The sequence below is a fragment of the Ranitomeya imitator genome, chromosome 8, assembly GCF_032444005.1.
Source record: "Ranitomeya imitator isolate aRanImi1 chromosome 8, aRanImi1.pri, whole genome shotgun sequence".
NCBI lineage: Eukaryota > Metazoa > Chordata > Amphibia > Anura > Dendrobatidae > Ranitomeya > Ranitomeya imitator.
Window position 1 is genome coordinate 162548759 of NC_091289.1, and position 22834 is coordinate 162571592.

General features: G+C 44.3%; 1 protein-coding gene across 1 annotated transcript in view; it reads left to right on the plus strand.

The window, feature by feature from the left end:
- XPR1 (xenotropic and polytropic retrovirus receptor 1) overlaps window positions 1-21786 on the plus strand; it is a 147017-nt gene extending 125231 nt beyond the window's left edge. Inside the window, exons 6-15 of the mRNA XM_069737723.1 lie at window positions 2488-2571; window positions 2881-2962; window positions 3058-3245; window positions 4104-4283; window positions 5585-5747; window positions 6057-6251; window positions 11429-11595; window positions 11674-11813; window positions 18502-18723; window positions 18995-21786. Coding sequence (XP_069593824.1) covers window positions 2488-2571; window positions 2881-2962; window positions 3058-3245; window positions 4104-4283; window positions 5585-5747; window positions 6057-6251; window positions 11429-11595; window positions 11674-11813; window positions 18502-18723; window positions 18995-19055 — 1482 coding nt within the window. The 3' untranslated portion in view covers window positions 19056-21786. The remainder of the gene's footprint in view (window positions 1-2487; window positions 2572-2880; window positions 2963-3057; window positions 3246-4103; window positions 4284-5584; window positions 5748-6056; window positions 6252-11428; window positions 11596-11673; window positions 11814-18501; window positions 18724-18994) is intronic.
- Window positions 21787-22834: the final 1048 nt, after the last annotated feature.

Sequence of the window (22834 nt, forward strand, 5' to 3'; positions counted from 1 at the left end):
GCTATTGAAGCATCCTGGGCCTCCATAACATCTCAGCAGTGTCACAGGCTGATTGCCTCCATGCCACGCCGCATTGAAGCAGTCATTTCTGCCAAAGGATTCCCGACCAAGTATTGAGTGCATAACTGAACATTATTATTTGATGGTTTTTTTGTTTGTTATTAAAAAACACTTTTATTTGATTGGATGGTTGAAATATGCTAATTTATTGAGACAGGTTTTTTGGGTTATCAGGAGTTGTATGCCAAAATAATCAGTATTAAAACAATAAAAGACCTGACAAATTTCAGTTGGTGGATAATGAATCTATAATATATGAAAGTTTAATTGTAATCATTACATTATGGTAAATAATGAAATTTAACACTATATGCTAATTTTTTGAGAAGGACCTGTATACATATATTGCCAAACACTTGCATTGAGTGAGGCTGCGCCCCATTTAATAAAGCTCCCGGGCAGTGGACATGGCTGACTAGATAGGCGATTAATGTGTGAACTGTCCTCCTACCTCTCCTCCTGCTCCCTCTTTGACCGCTTACATTCTGTCTACTGGCTGCACCACTCCACTGAAACTGCCCTGACTAAAGTCACCAGTGACCTACTTACCACCAAATCCAAGCGACACTACTCTGTCCTCCTCCTCCTGGACCTGTCCTCTGCCTGTGACACAGTGGACTATTCCCGCTTACTACAGATTCTCTCATCTCTTGGCATCACAGACTCTGCGCTGTCTTGGATTTCATCTTTCCGAACAGACTGGACATTCACTGTCTCCCACTCGCACACCACCTCCTCATCTTCCACCTATCTGTTGGTGTCCCCCAAGGTTCAGTTCGAGGACCCCTTCTCTTGTTCATCTACACATAAGGCTTGGGACAGCTCATAGTCCTACAGCTTTCAGTATCGCCTATATGCTAATGACATAGAGATCTACCTCTCTGGACCCGATATCACCTCCTTACTTACCAGAATCCCAAAATGTCTGTCCACTATTTCATCCTTCTTCTCTGCTAGATTTCTAAAACTTAACATGGATAAAACAGAATTCATCATCTTTCCACCATCTCACTCAACCCCCCAACAGACCTATCCATTAAAGTCAATGGCTTCTCAATTTCCCCAGGACCGCAAGCTGGCTGCCTCGGAGTAACACTTGGCGCTGATCTCTCCTTCAAATCACATATCCAAGCCCTTTCCACTTCCTGCCAACTCAAAAATATTTTCCGGATCCGCACATTACTTTACCAAGAATCTGCAAAAACACCAGTGCATGACCTTATCTCCCACCTTGACTACTGCAACCTCCTGCTCTGTGGCCTCCCCTCTAACACAATAGCACCCCTCCAATCTGTCCTAAACTCTGCTGTCCAACTAATCCACCTGTCCTCTCACTATTTCTCTGCCTCTCTGTCAATCCCTTCACTGGCTCCTCATTGCCCAGAGACTCCAGTTCAAAGCCCTAACCATGACATACAAAGCCATCCACAACCTGTCTCCTCCATACATCTGTGACCTCGTCTCCCGGTACTTACCTGCACGCAACCTCCGATCCTCACAAGATCTCTTTCTTTACTCCCCTCTTATCTCCTCTTCCCACAATCGTATACAAGATTTCTCTTGTGCTTCACCCCTACTCTGGAACCCTCTACCACAACATATTAGACTCTCGCTTACCATGTAAATCCTCAAAAAGAACCTGAAGACCCACCTCTTCTGACAAGCCTACAACCTGCAGTAATCACCGATCCACCAAACCGCTGCACGACCAGCTCTGCCCTCACCTACTGTATCCTCACCCATCCCTTGTAGATTGTGAGCCTTCGCGGGCAGGGTCCTCTCTCCTCCTGTACCAGTCATTGACTTGTATCGTTCATGATTATTGTACTCGTTTTTCATTCTGTTTAGCCCTTTTCACATGTAAAGCGCCATGGAATAAATGGCGCTATAATAATAAATCATTATTGCTGGGAGACAGATCATTGGAACATGACTGATCACAAGGACAAGGGTCTCAAAGTCCCTGTTTAGATGTGAAGTCAAGAACAATGATTTTTAAGCAATAATGAAAAATAATTTTACCCAACTAACCAGTGTTTTGCATGTTAGGCAGCCTGTTCACTTGGTAGCAATAGTCGTGCAGTGTAAATGCACCCAAAATATATCTACACTTTATGCTGAAATATGCGCTGAAGCCATAGGACTCTATATCAGGATGTAATTTCATCAAGAAGGAAAATGAATTAATACAGCTTGTAACAAAACCTGGCCTTTCATTGCTTCATGAATTTGGCTGTAAGTAAAGGCACGGAGTGGTGGTGAAGCCGGCCAGCGACTCCTGCACGTCTACAGCACATACACTGTTTCTCCTATATCTGCTACATATGTACATATATATACAGTTTCCAGCAGGATGATGACGTTTTTCTTTGATTTCAGCTGTGTTTTTGTTATTTGTTTTTCATTTTTATGTATTTCTCTTTTCAGGCTGTTGTGACCAATGAACTTGAAGATGGAGATCGTCAGAAAGCTATGAAACGTCTGCGCGTCCCACCATTAGGAGCTGCACAAGTGAGTGAACTTAGGAAAGGGCTCGTGCCTTCCCATAACCTCCTCCATAGTATATAGTATCTTCCATAGGCGATAGGGAAATGGGTAGAATATTACAAAGAAGCTTCCTCAGCTCTGCTTCATTGCTAAATCTAAAAGCCTTCTGTGAGAACGGCTGCACCCAGCAATATAAGCGATACATCGTTGGATTCAGTTTCTCGTTGCTATAGATAGAGATGTCTATAGAGGGACTCCAGTTCCCAGCGGCTGCTTTCTTCTTCCCGTCTGTCCTTGTGTGTGTGACCACTGATTAGTGTCCTCCTTCCGCAGCCCGCCCCGGCCTGGACGACTTTCAGAGTGGGTCTGTACTGTGGTATATTTATTGTCCTGAACTGTGCAGTTGTCTATACAGGTGAGTGTCCTCCCTACATATGATTGTATAGAGCGGACGCTGGAAATTTAGGATTATCAGATTGTGACCTCCCTTTCCCCAACCTCCTTTCCCAGCTTACACGAATTATGAAGTTAATGAGGTTTGGCCCCTGGTGAGGATTTACAGGGGCGGCTTTCTGCTAGTGGAGTTCCTCTTCCTCCTCGGCATCAATACTTACGGCTGGAGACAAGCCGGGGTCAACCACGTCCTTATATTTGAACTAAACCCACGTAACAACCTCTCACATCAGCATCTTTTCGAGGTATTTATTCATTCAGTCTTTCCCTGGCTGCATTTTTTTCTGATCACTTCTATTTTAAGGGGAAGTTATCATCTGAAATTGACCTATTGTGCAAATCATGTTTTTGAGTTACATGTATTATAAAAAAAAAATGTTGTGAAGGTTTTTATTTTTCCACATATCGTGATCTTTATTTAAAAAAAAAATATATATATATTAATCTTCCAATTTTCACACTGGCCACTTCTTCCTGTCTTACAGGAAGCATTCATAGGAGACAGGATTACACAGCTGATAACACAGGATCCACTAATCGAAATCATCCTCCCCCTCTTTCACTATGATTTTTGCACCCGCTTATTAGACGCTTCAGTGCAAATGATAGGGTCAGGATCTGGCCATTGTGGCTAAGGCTAGGGTCACATTGCGTTAGAGCGGGGAACGGACCTCGGGCGCGCCGCGGACGCTGCAAGCAGCGTCCGAGGCGCGCTACAAAAGACCGGCGCGTCGCTAGCGCGTGCCGAAAATGACACGCGCTAGCAATGCGCTGGTACATTGCGGGCAATGGGAGCGCTAACGGACGCGTTGCATGGCGTTAATTTCGCCGTGCAACGCTGTCCGTTAGCGCTCTGACCAAAACGCAATGTGACCCCAGCCTTATGTACATGTGCTGTTTTCTGAAACAAGAGGAAGTTAAAGTCCCAGTGGTCAGTGTGAATATTGCAAGATGTCGTATTTTATTTTTTTAATAGTAATTGTGCTGTGCTTAAAAAAACTGTCGAACATTAAAAAAATAAATTTAACAAAAACCTTATTTAATCAATAGGTAATTTTCTGATCATTACTGTCCTTTAATCCTTGTTCTTATGTTTCCCTCAGATTGCAGGGTTCCTTGGGATGCTGTGGTGCCTCAGCCTTTTCGCCTGTGTCTTCGGACATCATATCCTGTTGCCAATGCAGGTGAATCCACTGATCCTGTACGGCTTCATGCTGCTCTTCCTCATTAATCCCACTAAAACCTTCTACTACAAGTCTCGCTTCTGGCTTCTTAAGTTATTGGTAAGTTACTTTACAGGATTCGCTTCTGCAGTTTTGACCGCCGAGACCATTTATATTTCTATCCTCTTGTGATTTGTCACTTTCAGGGATGAGCAGAGCCATGGAAGTTAGGGTTTGTCCAAATTTTGGTTCAAAGTTAGGTCTGGCTACCAGAACTGTACCTGATAGAAATCAATGGGCACCTGAACTTTGGAGCTGGAAACCTGTCTCTCTCCCCCCATACAGGCTCTCCATGCATGTGTCGTGACTGTGACACAGCCACGACACATACAGCTGCGGCGCCGATCAGCTGATCGGCCGGTGCGATCCAGGAATCCGGTTTCCCTCTGCAGCTTCTTCGGCATGCGTTATAGCTTGCCAAATAAGAGGGAACCCGAGAAAATTCGCTCATCTCTAGTCATTTGTCGTCAATTGCAAAGGTAGCTGCCAGCAGCTGGTCTTGATGACTTGATGAAAGTGCATTCTGCTTGGCAGAACATTTTTTTGACAACCATTAATAACATCATTGTTGGCAGCCAAAGTATGTAAGTGTGGAGAATTCTGCACGCGGTGCGCTTACTGAATAATTAATAAATCTAGATGTTTTTAAAATGTTTCCATTTTTCCATCATTTGCAGTAACAGGTCTATCCATCTGGTGATTTCCAGAATCCCATGACTTTTCCTTCTTGGTGTTGCAGCTTCAATGTTTCGAAGATTATATTTATCCATATAAATGAGATCGCCTCTGAGGCGTCTATTTTTCTAAGCTAAACAAGCCCAAGTTTTCTATGCTTTCATTAGGAGAGGCCTTCTATCCCATGTAATAATCTAGTTGCCACATTTGAACCACCTTAATCTTTCCAATATTGTCCTTAGAATATGGAGCCCAAAACTGGTTTCTATATGTGGCCTTACATGTGATTTATAGAGGGGTAATAATACATTGAGGTCACAGCTTTTTACCCCTCTTTTTATAAACCCCAATAACATATTTGCTGTAGCAGCTGCTGCCTGACATTGAGTCCCGCTGCTCAGCTTACTTGTATCCAGAATACCCAAGTCTTCCTCCTGTTCTGTGATCCTGAGAATATTTCCATTTAATATGCAGCAGTCCAATTCCATACTCTTGCCTGGGTGCATACATGTAAGGGCAGGTGAGAAGGAACAGCAGTGTAGTTTGTATGGCCACATAGACCTCCTGGTAGGAATTATTTGGTGCCTCTTTGATTTTTCTGTTCTTGTCTGGATACACCGCCGTCTTAGCGTACTTCCACCATGGCTTATTCTAATATTTAGTGTCTTATTTTCCATTTTGTCTAGTTCCGAGTGTTCACCGCCCCTTTCCACAAGGTGGGTTTTGCAGATTTCTGGCTCGCTGATCAACTGAACAGTCTGGCTGTGATCCTCATGGACCTGGAGTTTATGATCTGCTTCTACAGCTTTGAGCTGGAATGGGAAAGTCCAGGGGGTCTTATCACTGGAGGTAAAGCAATCTGTCCCCCCCACCACAAAAAAATGTGAGATTACATTAGAGGGATTTCTGGTGGAGGGAGACTTCCCTAAGCGTCATCTAAGTGCTTCTATAAATACTTCTTCAGATACTTGTCAGGCCACCGACATTTATGGTGGTAGATATTCCCCTGGCTTCTAAGCCTGTCATGTTCACTACTGTCTGCAGCATAACATTTCCAAGATGGCCACTGAACTTCATAAGAATACATTCTTAGTTCACATTTTAGTGATTTTCATAGATACAATTTATGTTCTTATGTTCCTTGCTCCTTATTAACAGCCACTGGAAGGTGTAACACCTATTCTTATGGCGTCCGTGCGGTGGTTCAGTGTATACCAGCCTGGCTGCGCTTTATCCAGTGCCTGCGACGATACAGAGATACTAAGAGAGCTTTCCCCCATCTGGTGAATGCCGGAAAGTATTCCACTACCTTCTTCATGGTGACGTTTGCTGCTCTCTACCAAACACACAAAGGTAAGTGTGACCTTGTTCCTTCTGCAGCTAAAGTGTGAGAACCTTACCAAACAGTGGCTTAGATCTCTTCATCCTAATCCATCCATGTATTATGCTGCATAGGTGTGAGAACCTTACCAAACAGCAGCTTAGATCTCTACATCCTGATCCATCCATGTATTATCTCTGCATTCTGATCCATCCATGTGTTATGAGGCATTGGTGTGAGAACCTTACCAAACTGCAGCTTAGATCTCTGCATCCTGATCCATCCATGTATTATCTCTGCATCCTGATCCATCCATGTGTTATGAGGCATTGGTGTGAGAACCTTACCAAACAGCGGCTTAGATCTCTGCATCCTGATCCATCCATGTATTATGAGACATTGGTGTGAGAACCTTACCAAACGGCAGCTTAGATCTGTGCATTCTGATCCATCCATGTTTTACGGGGCATTAGTGTGAGAACCTTACCAAACGGCAGCTTAGATCTCTGCATCCTGAGCCATCCATGTTTTACGGAGCATTAGTGTGAAAACCTTACCAAACGGCAGCTTAGATCTCTGCATCCTGAGCCATCCATGTTTTACGGAGCATTAGTGTGAGAACCTTACCAAACGGCAGCTTAGATCTCTGCATCCTGAGCCATCCATGTTTTACGGGGCATTAGTGTGAAAACCTTACCAAACGGCAGCTTAGATCTCTGCACCCTGAGCCATCCATGTTTTACGGGGCATTGGTGTGAGAACCTTACCAAACGGCAGCTTAGATCTCTGCAATCTGATCCATCCATGTTTTACGGGGCATTGGTGTGAGAACCTTACCAAACAGCAGCTTAGATCTCTGCTTTCTGATGATCCATCCATGTTTTATGGGGCATTGGTGTGAGAACCTTACCAAACGGCAGCTTAGATCTCTGCATCCTGAGCCATCCATGTATTATGCTACATTGGTGTGAGAACCTTACCAAACGGCAGCTTAGATCTGTGCATTCTGATCCATCCATGTTTTACGGGGCATTAGTGTGAGAACCTTACCAAACGGCAGCTTAGATCTCTGCATCCTGAGCCATCCATGTTTTACGGGGCATTAGTGTGAGAACCTTACCAAACGGCAGCTTAGATCTCTGCACCCTGAGCCATCCATGTTTTACGGGGCATTGGTGTGAGAACCTTACCAAACGGCAGCTTAGATCTCTGCATTCTGATCCATCCATGTTTTACGGGGCATTGGTGTGAGAACCTTACCAAACGGAAGCTTAGATCTCTGCATTCTGATGATCCATCCATGTTTTATGGGGCATTGGTGTGAGAACCTTACCAAACGGCAGCTTAGATCTCTGCATCCTGAGCCATCCATGTATTATGCTACATTGGTGTGAGAACCTTACCAAACGGCAGCTTAGATCTCTGCATCCTGATCCATCCATGTATTATGCTACATTGGTGTGAGGACCTTACCAAACAGCAGCTAAGATCTCTGCATCCTGATCCATCCATGTATTATGGGGCATTGGTGTGAGAACCTTACCAAACAGCAGCTTAGATCTCTGCATCCTGATCCATCCATGTATTATGGAGCACTGGTGTGAGAACCTTACCAAACAGTGGCTTAGATCTCTGCATCCTGAGCCATCCATGTATTATGAGACATTGGTGTGAGAACCTTACCAAACAGCAGCTTAGATCTCTGCATCCTGATCCATCCATGTTTTTACGGGGCATTGGTGTGAGAACCTTACCAAACAGCAGCTTAGATCTCTGCATCCTGATCCATCCATGTATTATGAGGCATTGATGTGAGAACCTTACCAAACAGTGGCTTAGATCTCTGCATCCTGAGCCATCCATGTATTATGAGACATTGGTGTGAGAACCTTACCAAACAGCAGCTTAGATCTCTGCTTTCTGATTCATCCATGTATTATGGAGCACTGGTGTGAGAACCTTACCAAACAGCAGCTTAGATCTCTGCATCCTGAGCCATCCATGTATTATGAGGCATTGGTGTGAGAACCTTACCAAACAGCAGCTTAGATCTCTGCATCCTGATCCATCCATGTTTTTACGGGGCATTGGTGTGAGAACCTTACCAAACGGCAGCTTAGATCTCTGCATCCTGATCCATCCATGTATTATGAGACATTGGTGCGAGAACCTTACCAATCAGCAGCTTAGATCTCTGCATCCTGATCCATCCATGTTTTTACGGGGCATTGGTTGGGGTGTCAGAAAGATTTTGCTTTTCTATAGCCAAACTTCTGCTTTCAGTTTGGATGGATGGATGCAGTGGGGCTTGTAATAAATGCTAAATAGTTTGTCACATCCACTTTTTGGAGCATTCGGACACGTCTTAATCATTAAATGAAGGTTTCCTGTTATTTGATCCCATGGCCCCAGGTGTATAATATCTGACACCCCCCATGGCAGTAAACAGCTCACTGATACCAGTGCAGTCCTGTAATGGGGGTCACCAGTGTAACAAGACCACTCATGACATTTCTTTCCTCCGAAATCTTCCCCATCACCTGTGAGTGACAGTGGAAGGAACCGCAGCAGCTCGGCCACAGAGTGAAGACCCCATAATGCCAGAAAACTGGTATGAAAACACTTTGGATATACCCCGAAAAAGTGGTGCAATTCGCGGTTGTGCAAAATGTTTCCTCTTTTGGCGTTTTCACGCCAGTTTCATGTAGCTCCACTAAGAGGGGCAGAGCTGGGGTGGAGGGGACATCTGTCCACCATCATGTGGAAGCCTATGTGACTTCAGTCCATGACGGCCGTAGCTTGTCTGGTGAGGCGCATGCCGCTGGTAAGAGGCGCATTAAGTGGCGTGCACAGCTTAATGAATCTGCACGTTTTATTCCTGCACGTCCTTCATCAAGACTGACCTATGAAACGCCAGTCTTAATGAATCTGGGCCATAATGCGTAAGATTTACCAACGCTCTGCTGACTCCAAACTGCAGAGTCCCAACCTCCTCTGATCAGCATGAAGACTATGCCCCGCCGAGATCTTCCAGTGTGCAGCCTTACATCACCAAGCACAATGCTAAGCATCAGACGGAGTGGTGTAAAATCGCCACCGCTGGACTCAGTGCAGCCAGTCAGGTTCCATAAATATCAGGAGAACATTACCTGCCGGACTGTATTGTGCAACGTTTGGTGGAGGGAAGATTCTGTGGGATTGTTATTCTGGGGATGGCCTGCAGTGAAGGGAAATCTGAATACTTCACCTGTAAGACACTTGTAACTTCCAGCTTTGTGGGAACAGTTTGGGGAAGACCCTCTTCTGTTCCCCATGACAAGGTCTGTAAAGACTTGGTGGTGGAATAGGTGGAAGAACCTGATCAACCGCATGTAGCCCCAACTTCCACCCCATCCAACCTCTTTTGGATAAGAGATAATGGAGATTGTAAGCCCGGTCTCCTCCAACATCAGAGTCTGACTTAAATGCTCTTCTGGATGAAAGGACAAAACCTCCCCCAGACTCCTCCAAAATCTGGTAGCAATCCATTCCCAGAAGAGCGGAGCTGCTATAGCTCCATATTATGTCCATGGATGTAGAGTGGGAGGACAGTAACCCTCCGGTAGGTGTAATGGGGGGGGGGGGGGGGCGGCACACTAGTGTCGTCTATATACTCATATATACACTCTACATGATGGTGTGAAAAGACAGCTGGTCTGGTGTGTGCTCGTCTTTTCATTTTTTGTGCTGCTATCGCCGGCCCCTCTTCTTTCCCCAACATGGCCGCACAGCTTCTCAGACTGCCCCACTGCACTCAGAGACTCCCACGAATGTCTAGATGGCTCTCAGAGTAAGTGCAAAGTGTCAAACCATGCGGTGCATTGGGTAATCTGAGCAGCCGTGCCGCCATATTGGCTCATCGACAGAGCACCAGGTCTATTTACTAATTCCTCTGTAATGTTAGATTTTGGTGTCTGACTGGGGAAGGGGGTCAAATAGCAAGTGTTTTATTAACTTACTGCAATCCTTAGTTCTACAGGCGCCATAAGGTGCACGTCAATGGTGCAAAATGTGGTATTGTACTGCCCTCTAGTGACCAGACTGAGGTAGTGCGTGCTAATGGATGTATCATGAAAGCCTATGTATTGAAATCTCAGATGAGGATGTGCTTGGGGGGGGGGGGGGGTTCATAAATTTAGACTCCTAGCAATTCTCAAAGAGATTAAAATGCTCCAAGAAACATGTCAACCCGCAGTAGGAATGGCCTTTACACGTGTGAAAATGCCACTGAATCAATTTCAGCAGCGCTACCGAGAGGATTTCTCTTAAAGGGTTTGACTTCCTCATTTAGGCATTGTACAGATTAGTGATGAGTGAATATGCTCGTTGCTCGGGTGGTCTCCGAGTATTTTTTAGTGCTCGGAGATTTAGTTTTCCTTGCTGCAGCTGCATGATTTACATCTGTTAGCCAGCATAGATACATGTGGGGATTCCCTAGCAACCAGGCAACCCCCACATGTACTCAGCCCGGCTAATAGCTGTAAATCATTCAGTTGTGGTGATGAAAACTAAATCTTTGAGCACTAAAAAATACCCGGAGAACCCCCGAGCAACAGGTACATTCGCTCATCACTAGTACAGATGAACTCCCCACTGAACCTATCTCCCCCACTATTTTTGTATCGAATTGGATGCATTTGACCTGATTACACCTGTCTGATCTTCTGGGTAAGGAGGATCCCTTCATGCCTGAACATGCTGGGATAAGGTGTTATCAGAGCTCGTGCCCCAATCGAGTATTTTCGGCGTGCTTGAGGCGCTGCAGCAGCATGTCTCGCGGCTGTTCGACATGCTCTTGTTTGTTAGGCAATCCCTGCATGTGTTGCGTCTGTTAAATAGCCGGGAGACATGCAGCTTTGGGGACTGGAGCAATGTATTCGAGCGCGCAGAAATGCTCTGTCTGCACTCCAGCGTGCTCGCTCATCACTACCAGTGAGATCCAGCAGTTGCCGTCTGTGCCACCGGTGATCATGGGGAGGTGCTGGGGCATGACCGCTTTCTCCTTACCCACAAGTTTAGCCCTTCCTGCAAGGCGCTTTATTTGCAGACCGTGCATGCATCGTAAAAACCATTGTTTGTGTGTTTATATTTTATGTATATACTTTTCTCTTTTTAAACAATATTGTAACACGTGCTCTTCCATGTAACCTATGGTGTATTTCTTCCTTAGTTCGTGATCACACGGATGCTCAGGTGTTTTTCTACCTGTGGATCGTCAGTTACTTTGTCAGTTCTTGTTATACTCTAATCTGGGATCTGAAGATGGACTGGGGCCTGTTTGACCGTAATGCAGGGGAGAACACCTTCCTGCGAGAGGAGATCGTGTACCCCCAGAAGGTATGAGCGCTGAACATCACACGTCCTTGTCTGCTGCTCTTCCCACTCGGCCATTGTAACGACTCTTCGCTTTCCCAGGCTTACTACTACTGTGCGATCATTCAAGACGTCATCCTCCGTTTTGCGTGGACCATACAGATATCGCTGACTCAGCTGAACCTTCACAATAATGCTTCAGACATAATTTCCACCGTCCTGGCTCCTCTGGAGGTCTTCCGGTAAGAGCTCCAATTATGTGTGGAAGTATGAAGCCAGTCTTAAAGACAAACCTTTCCTCTAATAACGTCCCTTTGTTCCAAATGTGTGAACGCACAAAACGGCCCTTGTCCTCTGTATCCACAACCGGCACCTCATGGAATACAGCATTTGCATCATTTAACCATTTTCTAACATAGCAATTTTCTTCCTCTTTCTTCCAAGAACCCTCGTTCTTATTGCATTTTGTTACGGTATTGTTGCAACCAAAGAAAGGCATTTCTAGTGGTTCAATTATTTTTTTTTTCCCTTACGATGTTTGCCAATTGGGTTAAAGAGAATCTGTCAGCAGATTTTTACTATATGTAATCTGAGAACAGCATGAGGTTGGGATTAAAATCACAGAATTCAAGGATGTCTGGCTTCTTAGGCAGTGTCCTGTTTACTTACTAAAGGATTTATCACCAGGAGATTATTATTGCCAGATCTGATGTGCAGGCAATTGCTAGTCCGACTCCGCCCCCTCCTGTGATAAGCAGCTCACTGTCTATAGGCTATGTACATACAGAGCCTAGTGTGGGCCTGGGCAGCTTTCTCAGCTCTGCTACATCCTACATCTAAACTCTTACAACCGCTGCACCCAGTAAACTAAGTGATACTTCTTCAGGGTGAGGATCTCTGGTCAGTCAGTTATGCTGCATATACAGTGGAATGTAAAAGTTTGGGCACCCCTGGTCACAATTACTGTTATTGTGAACAGTTAAGTTAAAGGTGAAATGATCGCTAAAAGGGCTAAAGTTACAGATCAAAGTAGCAATAAACCTGCTGGCACTCAGGATAGTGAAAACATGTTACAGATTTATTTGGCAATCCACAAATTAACGTTTCGGTCTGTATAGACCTTCATCAGAACTGTGTAATAAATATATACAAAATTAAATGACAAAGTAAAATGCTTAAGACATAAATAGATTCGCCATTTGTGATGAGATGAACAGTGCAGGATACGGCTAAACACATCAAAGTAAATTTTTCAGAAGTATGAGGAATATGACCTCCAAAAGCATACGTTATGTCAGTAGGTGAATGTGCAAGCTATGTGGATGCCTCCCCTATTGACAATATAATAATTTGTGCTAATTCTTTATCCATTTGGACAGGCTTCCATTGCTGTATGGTCTTTTGGGACCTCGCTCCAGATCCTTTGTGAGATCCCTTTTGACCTGTCTGAATTTATTGTCATAATGTATGCTATTTATGTCCTATGCATTTTGTTTTGTCATTTATTTTTGTGTATTTCACACAGTTCTTAGGAAAGTCTAAACGTTATTAATTTGTGGATTGCCAAATAAATCTGTTATACGGTCAATCTATCCTGAGTGCCAGGTTTATTAATTCTATTGGATTACTGGTTGAAACCCTACTTAGGCTATCCCATTTCTACATAAAGTTAAAGATGACACGTTTCCTTTGTATTTTAGGGGGAAAAAAGGTCATATTTTTTTTTACATTTTAATAATTACAAAAAGGAAAATGGGCCAATGCAAAAGTTTGGGCACCCTGCATGGTTAGTACCTAGTAGCACCCCCTTTTGCAAGTATCACAGCTTGTAAACGCTTTTTGTAGCCAGACTAGAGTCTTTCAATTCTTGTTTGAGGGATTTTCATCCATTGTGCCTTAGAGATTTTTTCCAGTTCTGTGAGATTCCTGGGTCGTTTTGCATCTTCTGCTATTTTGAGGTCTAGCCACAGATTTTCAAACATGTTCAGATCAGGGGACTACGAGGGCCATTGTAAAACCTTCAGCTTGGGCCTTTGAGGTCGTCTATTGTGGATTTTGGCTTGTGTTTAGGATCATTATCCATTTTTAGAAGCCATCCTCTTTTCACCTTCAGCTTTATTACAGATGGTGTTATTTTTGCATTAAGAATTTGTTGAATTTTCATTGAATCCATTCTTTCCTCTACCGTGAAATGTTCCCCGTGCCATTGGCTGCAACACCCACCAAAGCTTGATAGATCCAACCCCATGCTAAATGGTTGGCAAGATGTCCTTTTCTTGAAATTCTGTGCCCTTTTTTTTTCTCTACACATACATTTGATCATTGTGGCCAAAGAGTTCTATTTTGTATAAATCATGTTTATTGAGTGAAGCAAAAAGAATAAAAGTGAAAGGTACAATCAAGTAGATCAACAAGATACCAAGTAGAATTACATGTTAATCAAGAAATGCGTTACAACAACACCATGCATCTTGCACTTTAACATTCTGATGAATAATATTACTGATTGGTATTATAAAATATTAACAATAAAGAACAACTGGAGTGGTTAATAACCAATATAATTCTCATTATGATTATTCAACAATCACAATGTTTATTCAGACTAAAGGAGGGGAGGGAGACAAACAAAAAGATTAAGATAAAGAAGAGAAAGGGGTGTAGAAAGAAGAGGAGAGGATTGGGTAGGGTAATGGGGTAGGTTGGGGAGAAGTATGGCTACCATCCCATCCCAGCGGCCAGAGCGCGAGCCGAAGAATGAACTAGTAATAAACGAGAGCGAGCCATGCATTGCATCAGGCTCCAGAAATCCAGAGATCCAGGTCAGGGGTTTCCCTGAAAGCTATCCAGGGGGCCCATGTAGTATAGGTTTTATCTAAATTGCCTGGGGATTGATTTATTAATTGTTCCATTCTATAGATGTCATTGAGTTCTGCACGTGAGGGAAATTTTTCTTGTTTCCAGAAGCGTGGGATCAAGTTCCTAACCGCGGTAAGAAAGTGTCTGAGGATGCCCTTCTTATATCGAGAAATCGACAAATCACATAGGGATAGTAATGCTAGGCTTGAAGAAGGTTGGATCTGTGAGATAGACATCTTGTTGTGGAGCTCAAAGACGGCCAACCATAAGGCTTTTATGGGGGGGCAGTCCCACCAAATGTGGATATAAGAACCTGTCTCCTTTAAGCATCTCCAACAAGTGTCAGGAGTCGTGGGGAACACCGCGTGCACCATAGAGGGACATCTGTACCATCTTGTCAAGATCTTGTAGCTCCTCTCCTGCGACACCGCACATAGTGACGATCTAAACGTGAAGAGAAGAATTTTCTCCCTATCCTCAGGTAGTAATTGCCTTCCCAGATCGCCCTCCCATTTCGAAAAGAATGCTGGTGAACCCTGCAGTGGAGCCCTTCCCCCCTGGAATATTTTGTATAACAGCGAGACAGTATGATCCGGAGGGTTCGTTGATGTGCAAAGCGTCTCAAAAGGAGTTAGCGGTCTGCCAATATTGGTTTGTTTAGAGATCGTGTAAATAAAGCTTTTAAGTTGTTCGTAGAAAAACCAATCGGCGGAGGGTGCTTCCTCCTCCGGAAATAGTTCCTGAAGGGATTTCATCCCGGTCTCTTTTAAATAATCATGAAGAATGGGTTTGGAATCTTTTCTTTTGTTTAAGTACATCTCTCTATTTATCCCCGCAGGGAAGGCAGGGTTGTCATAGATTGGGATCAATGGGCCCGGGAGAGTTGTGATCTTAAGGTCTGAGTTTCTATTTTTAATGAGAAGCAATATGTTTCTTGTAAGGAAGGGCAAGTCGGCGCCAGACCCCCTCCTCCCACCCCCGGACCAGAGAACAACCTGAGAGTCACAACCATTCAGATCATTCTCTAGCTTTACCCATTTCTTACTATTTTTGTTATGGTAGAGGTCCAGTATGCATGTTCCAATTGATGCGTAACTATAGATCGCAAGATCTGAGAGGCCTAGACCACCTGTCAGCTTTGATCTGCTTAATGACGCGTAGGAAATGCGCGCCCGACTGTTAGACCATATAAACCGGGTGATTATTTGTTTAAGGCGGGAAAATAAGGAGGCCGGCAGGTATAGAGGTATTGTTTGGAAAAGGTATAAGAGGCGTGGTAGGAGGTCCATTTTAACTGCGTTGATCCTGCCTAGCCACAACAACTGGAGCTTATGCCATTTCTCTAGATCCAAGTTGACCTTTCGTAAGGCTGTTGTAAAATTGGCCTCGAACAATTTGGATGTCTGGCTGGTAATTTTAACGCCTAGGTAGGTGAGGAAGTCAAAACGCCATCTAAATGGGAAGGTCGTCTTTAGTTGTTCGACCAAGGGGAGTTGTAATGAGATGTTTAAGATTTCGGATTTGTGGGCGTTCATTTTAAAATTACTTAGGAGGCCGAATTTGTGCAGTTCCGAGATAATGTTTGGTAGGCTTGTAGATGGAGACGTGATGTAAAGCAGAATATCGTCTGCAAAAAGTGCTATCTTGTGTTCTTCGGAACGCAATTTTATTCCTTTAATTGAGGGGTTATTAATGCCACGGCCAGATGCTCCATTGTTAGTATATATAAGAGGGGAGAGAGTGGGCACCCCTGCCTTGTACCATTTCTGACCGGGAACACATTTGAAAGTGCGCCGTTGACCTTGACCTGAGCACTAGGAGAGGTATATAGAGCAGACAAAGAGTTCTATTTTAACCTCATTGGTCCCCAGGACTTATTTCCAAAATGCATCACGCTTGTTGAGATGTTCTTTTGCATACTTCTGATGCAGACTTATATTGTGAGGACGCAAGAGAGGTTTTCTTCTGATGACTTTTTCATGAATGCCATATTTGTGTTGTGCAGGTGTCTCAGAACAGTAGAACAATGTACCACAACTCCAGAGTCTGCTAAATCTTTCTGAAGATCTTTTTCAGTCAAGCAGGGTTCTGATTTGCCTCTCTAGCAATCCTACAAGCAGCTCTCACTGAAATTTTTCTTGGTCTTCTTGATCTTATCTTGACCTTCACTGTTGCTGTTAACTGCCATTTCTTAATGGCATTTGGAACTGAGGAAAGGGAAACTTGAAAATGATTTGCCTCCTTCTTATAGCCTTCTCCTGCTTTGTTGGCCTCCACCATTTTTATTTTCAGAGTGCCAGGCACCTGCTTAGAAGAACCCAAAGCTGCTGTATTTTGGCACAAGGTGGATTTTTATAAAGCTGGGAAATTTGCATCACCCGGCCTTTCCTAACGATGATAGTGAACAAGCCATAACCCCAACAGGCTAACTAAGGTCTGAAACCTTGGTTAAAGTTATCTGAGCACACAAATCTCCAAGGGTGCCCAAACTTTTGCATTGGCCCATTTTCCTTTTCGTAGTCTTTAAAATGAAATAAACAAACAAACAAAACTATATATATTTATTTTTCCTAAAATACAAAGGTAATTTGTTATCTTTAACTTTAGCCCTTTTAGAGATCATTTAAGCTTCAACTTGCTTAACTATTCGCAATAACAGTAATTTTGACCGGGGTGCCCAAATGTCTAAACGCCACTATCAATACCACACACTTGCTCCATATAGTATTCCTTAATATAGTGAAAAAGACATTGTCCTAAGAAGTCCAGCCCCAGGCTGGGTTTCATAGGAGACGGACCAAGATGCTGATGTAGGCATTCAGCAGGTCCCCAACTGCAATGACAACCCATTCATCCCCCCGCAATTGCGCCTCTTCGAGACGGAGAAAGACACTGACCGCATGAACTGGTAATTGTGCTATTTAAATGTCACTGTCAGAGATTGACAGCTGGATTTAAGTGGTTAAACTGCAACGATCGGTGCACAGTCCGGCCTCTGCAGTTGCAGGCAGATGGAAGCTGTGCATTACAGCCGACATCTGAGCCCTCGTCACACATGGGGACATGAGCATAGATGTATTTATATGTCTTATGTCGATAAGGGATGAATTGACCAGTGGGTGCTGTGCTCGCTTCTCATGGTACGGCTTGTTTAGACTCAGGATTATTCTATGACGGAGCCCCACGGAGTCCTCACAAGTGTGGCACTTGTAGGTGGCAGCGCCAGTCTTTTCTTAATTGAGGTTGAGAAATAAAATCACATTCCTCACCTCTTCGATCTCACCTCTTGGATTGCTTTATCAGTGCCACTTTGGCTGTTCCCAGTGGGGGTTTGTTTTCTTTCTGCAGCTATCAAGTGCCTTTATGCCTGCCAAGGCCATTGATTACCTGCGTCTTGTGAATGATGTATGGTATGTGATCACTTCAAGAAGTAAGCAGAGACTTGCGGGAACAACTAGTGGCCCTAATGTAACCGTGCGGGATGAAAAAGTGAGAATACTTTGTGCAAAATGCAAAAAAAAAGTCAAATCTAGCATAGCTCCTGACTGCTCGCTCTCCCTCCTCTCGCTGTTAGAGAAAGCAGCAGGAAGACAGTGGGGGTTGTCCACACATCCCCACAGTGTAAGGAGGGGCAAAAGCATGCACAGTCTTAGGGAGGGCAGAGAAAAACTATTGAAAAGGAGGGGAAATAAGTGAACAGTAGAAGCTGTACTGATAAATGAATACTGAAGACAGAGGCACCCTGTATGCACGCAGACCTCACATCCAGCCTGTATTACTGTGAGAGACATTCCCACAAGACAGAAACCTGAAACTAGCATCAGGCTGCAAACTGCATACACAGGGGGTCTCAAAGTGAATGAAGATTGCAACAAAAATGTATTGCAATTGTATTAATGAAAGGTAACTAGTAACCTTTGGAAAACTTATTTTTTAAATGTCAGAGGTGTTTATAGGCTTTAAGCATTGTAAGGAAGCATTTGGTGTAGTGTTCACCCTTAGTATATAATTTCTGATCTTGCATATCCCCTTATGTTGTCTGACTCCTTACGTCCTTTCTTTGCCCACTAGCCGCTTTGTGTGGAACTTCTTCCGTCTGGAGAACGAGCACCTGAATAACTGTGGTGAATTCCGTGCCGTACGTGATATCTCTGTGGCCCCTATGAATGCCGATGACCAAACGCTGCTGGAGCAGATGATGGATCAAGAGGATGGTGTGAAGAACCGAGCCAAGAGCAAGACGTGGAAGCGGAGCCAGAGCATATCATTGCGCAGACCTCGCCTGTCCTCACAGTAAGTAAAACAATGGCTGCCGCTGTTGTAAAATACCGAGGGGCTGCCTATCACTATGCTACGATTACAGCTGGTGGATGGGTCAGTGATCGCTCGCTGGACGGTTTGTGGCCGCCTAGGTCCAGTGTTATTGATCACGATGGCGCATGCTTTCTCCCTTTTTCTCTGCTTTATGCCATAGTACTGTCAGAATACAATGATATTCTAGATTTTCGTCAAGCAGGCAATCATGAGTCCGTATAATAACATCCTTATCTATTGTGTCCCATAGGAGTAAGGGCCGGGATGCCAAGGTCCTGATTGATGACACCGATGATGAAGCCAACACATGAAGCATTTACTGCTTTCACCTTCCACTCTCCAACCATCTTTTTCAGGCTTTCATCCCCCTACCAGGCTTCTTTTTATCCTCGCACTGCATCACTACGGGGCTGGCCTCCTGCTCGCCCTTTTAACCCATTAAAAGATTTTGGTCCCACGACAATTCATGGACAGAGGTAACAAAGGAAGCCAAGGACAGACCTTTCCACACCCAGGGTGTACCAAGCTGGAAAGGACTGTCGAGAATTTGGTGGGTGGTCAGAAAAGCCTCCCCGCCAAATCTCCAATCTTATTGCTTGCCTGACTACAAAAGACTTGAAGTTTCTGTGTTCTTCCCCTCTGTGGTGCCACATACAGCAACCTGAGCTGGGATTGTTGTTCTAGTCGCAGACGATCATCTTCGTCGTCCATCCTCCTCCTCACTGTCCCCACCTTCACTTCCCTACATGTGTTTGTTTGCCGTCATTTATATTTTGTGTTCCCACCCCCCCAGCAGTGCTGGAAGGGGTCCCAAAGAAAAGGGGCTGGGGGAGTGACAGAACTTGAAGATATTAACTTTCTTCATTCATTTAAGCTATCATCAGTCCATTGTTTTAAACCAAAGTTATATTTTTGTTGCTACTTTTGACCTTCTATTTACATTTTTTGTTGTTGTTGGACATGTTGAGATCCTCCATGCAGTCCGCGTGGTGTGCAGCCACCTCCGCCATCGACGGAAGCCAATCCTGCCAAAGGGGCCTGTATTCTGCTCTTCGTAAGAGCTGAGCACTCCCTCTCGTAGCCTCAACACCTGCACTCGGGGAAGTGTGCCTAACCATTTTGCTGCTGAGTTACTAGAGCCATGTGGGTACGGGATTACAGGCCTCCTCGAGCGGAGTGGTTTAATCATTCTTCTATATTACTGCCAGACAAGCGACATGCAGGAGATGCATATTGTAATGCACAGCAGGTCTCAAGTATTCGCCGTGACTTCTGTAAGTGCAGGCTCACAATGTCAACCGTTTCATTGCTGCCTTCTGGGTTCTACCCACATTTGCCAGCAGATCTCCCCCCCACAAGGGCTGACAATAGGGAACCAGTCTTAAACCCCCATCCCCTCCTTATTCAGCGCTGCAGTGGATGCACAATGCAGCCATTTGGAAGGGGGCAGCGGATTGTCAAAATGCATCAAGTGCTTGGCTTTGAGGAGTTCATTCTCACCTTCTCCATGAGACAGGTTCTGAAGTTACGACCTTGCTGCCCCCTCTCATAACTTTTTGCTTTCTCCAGTTAGTGCAAGGACAATCTTTTGAACTAGACCTCTGCTTGGTGACAATTTTACCTCTACAAGAGTCTGCCTCTCAACACTTCTGCCTCCTCCTCCTCTTCAGCGAAGGGAACACGTTGGTGGTAGTAGTGCTGAGAGACCCCGAGGGTTGTGACCGCTGCTTTGTCTTGCTGTAGCTGTATATGTGCATTGCTGTTCAGCTTGGCTTCTCTCGTCCGTGCGCATGCTTTGTTTGTCCCTTCCGCGTCACGGAGGGAATAATTAGTGTACTATTTTTTTTTTTTTCTAGAAAGGAGCTCAGCCGCTGAGTATAGGGAGAGGGCGCCGTTAGTCTTAGCAGCCCTTCCTGTTTGCGACTGTTCGTTATGAATAATCCATTCAACGGGATTGGGAATAGATTATCCCACTGAAATTACTACGACTTACAAGAGTCATTGATTATTGCGCGTCGGGGGTAGAACGTGACTTCCGACCCAGGACAACACAACATTGAATGGCAACCACCCCGTTTGTTGTCCTTTATGCAAGGATCTGGAGTCCTGACGTTACCGCCAGGTTTATGGATTAGATTTGAACATTGCCTTCTCCGGCTTTGTTGGTTACATTCCCTAAAATATAACTACTGTTTACTTGGACAATACTGGCTCGCATTGGAGAAGAACCTGGATGGATGGCCAGCTTTAAGACGGCCACTTTGACATCTGCCGTTTACTCGGCGGTACTACTGTGGATATATGCGGCCGGACGGGTCCACTCTGTTCTGCACACATCCGGGGAGAGAGACCGGACTACTGCTCCTATGGTCAGCTGTAACAGCGGCTCGCTCCCTGACTCAGGCCTAGCTCAAGCTTGGTAGCCGTGATGTAACCAATGTGTTCTTCTCGTGTAAGATGTGACGTAAGTCCGTGCAGCAAGGGAATCGTGTCTGGAAGAGGAACGTGGAATGCCAGGGAATACAGGGGAATTAAAGCACACTCCGTCCCTCCCTGCTCCCCTCTCCAGCTCTGTCCCACTGTGAAGCTCTCTTCCTGCTAGATGTCTTCAGTATCAGCACTGTGACTTGTTCTTTCTGGTGCATTCCTGCGTCGTGTCCCTGCTCCCCACCATCTCCTTTTGATCTTCTTTTTCTACCACTTGCGTTTTTTTCCCCTCCTCACCTGTCTCCTATCCACGCCATGCCTGCCCTACCCTTCTTTGTTTTCTTCCACCTTGTTCTATCTGAAAATGAAGAACACGGGGCAATCCTTGCTTGCTCTTCTCTGTGGCTGTGCTGATAGATTTTTGTTCCCTTCGATGGATATTAAGATTACTACTTTTTTTTTTTTAAATACTGTGGAGTACTTTCTGGTCAGTAGGAACATTTTGGCACAAAGTGCTTCTGGTTTGTAGATTGTATAAAACAAATTTATGTGGCTATATGTGTTTATATTTGTTTTTGTTTTTTGTGTCTTTTTTGGTAAAAGAGAAAAAAATGACTCGTGTCTGGCTGAATTTTTTGATGAAATAAGATTTAAGAATCAAGATATTTAAACAGTAATCGTATAATTGTGATTCCTAAATCAATAGTACACTTGAAAATGCCCGCTGTAAACTTTGTGTTCACCGGTAAAATCTGTGTTCAGTGAAGACGATTTTTCCAGTACTGAGATAGGAGATGGCAGTGGGTGCTGATAAGATTCTATGGGAAAGGGCAGAGCTAGAAACAGACCCAGACATTCTGCTGCAAGTTCTCCTGGAACAATAGTTACAATTTAAAGTGTAACTGACACTTCTTCTATGGGAAAGGGCAGAGCTAGAAACAAGCGGACATTCTGCTGCAAGTTCTCCTGGAACAACCGTTACAGTTTAAAGTGTAACTGACACTTCTTCTATGGGAAAGGGCAGAGCTAGAAACAAGCAGACATTCTGCTGCAAGTTCTCCTGGAACAACCGTTACAGTTTAAAGTGTAACTGACACTTCTTCTATCGCTAGAAACCAACAGACATTCTGCTGCAAGTTCTCCTGGAACAACAGTTACAATTTAAAGTGTAACTGACATTTCTTCTATGGGAAAGAGCAGAGCTAGAAACCAACAGACATTCTGCTGCAAGTTCTCCTGGAACAACAGTTACAGTTTCAGGAGAACTTGCAGCAGAATGTCTATGTCTGCCTTCTCCTCCTTCCTACATAGAACTTTTGGGGAAAATCTTTTTACAGTACCATCAAAATGAATGAGATGTCTTAAGTCTCATGCACATGCTCCTTATTTATTTCCTTGCAGATTTGAACCATCAAAGCTTTTTTTGTTTGTTTGTTTGTTTGTTTTTTCAAGTCGGAGCAGCAATGCGTGTGCTCAAAGGCCACTTCATTAAAACGGGAATCCCAATTTTGTGATCTGTGGACACCCCAGTGATCGGACCCTCATCTACAGGACTTGTAATCCTGATACAACCCCATTCATTTTATATAACTTTACTAAAAGTTGGCTCTAATGTTTTTTTTTTAGAGCAGCTCTTCTCCTGTTAAGTGGTAAAATCCATCCT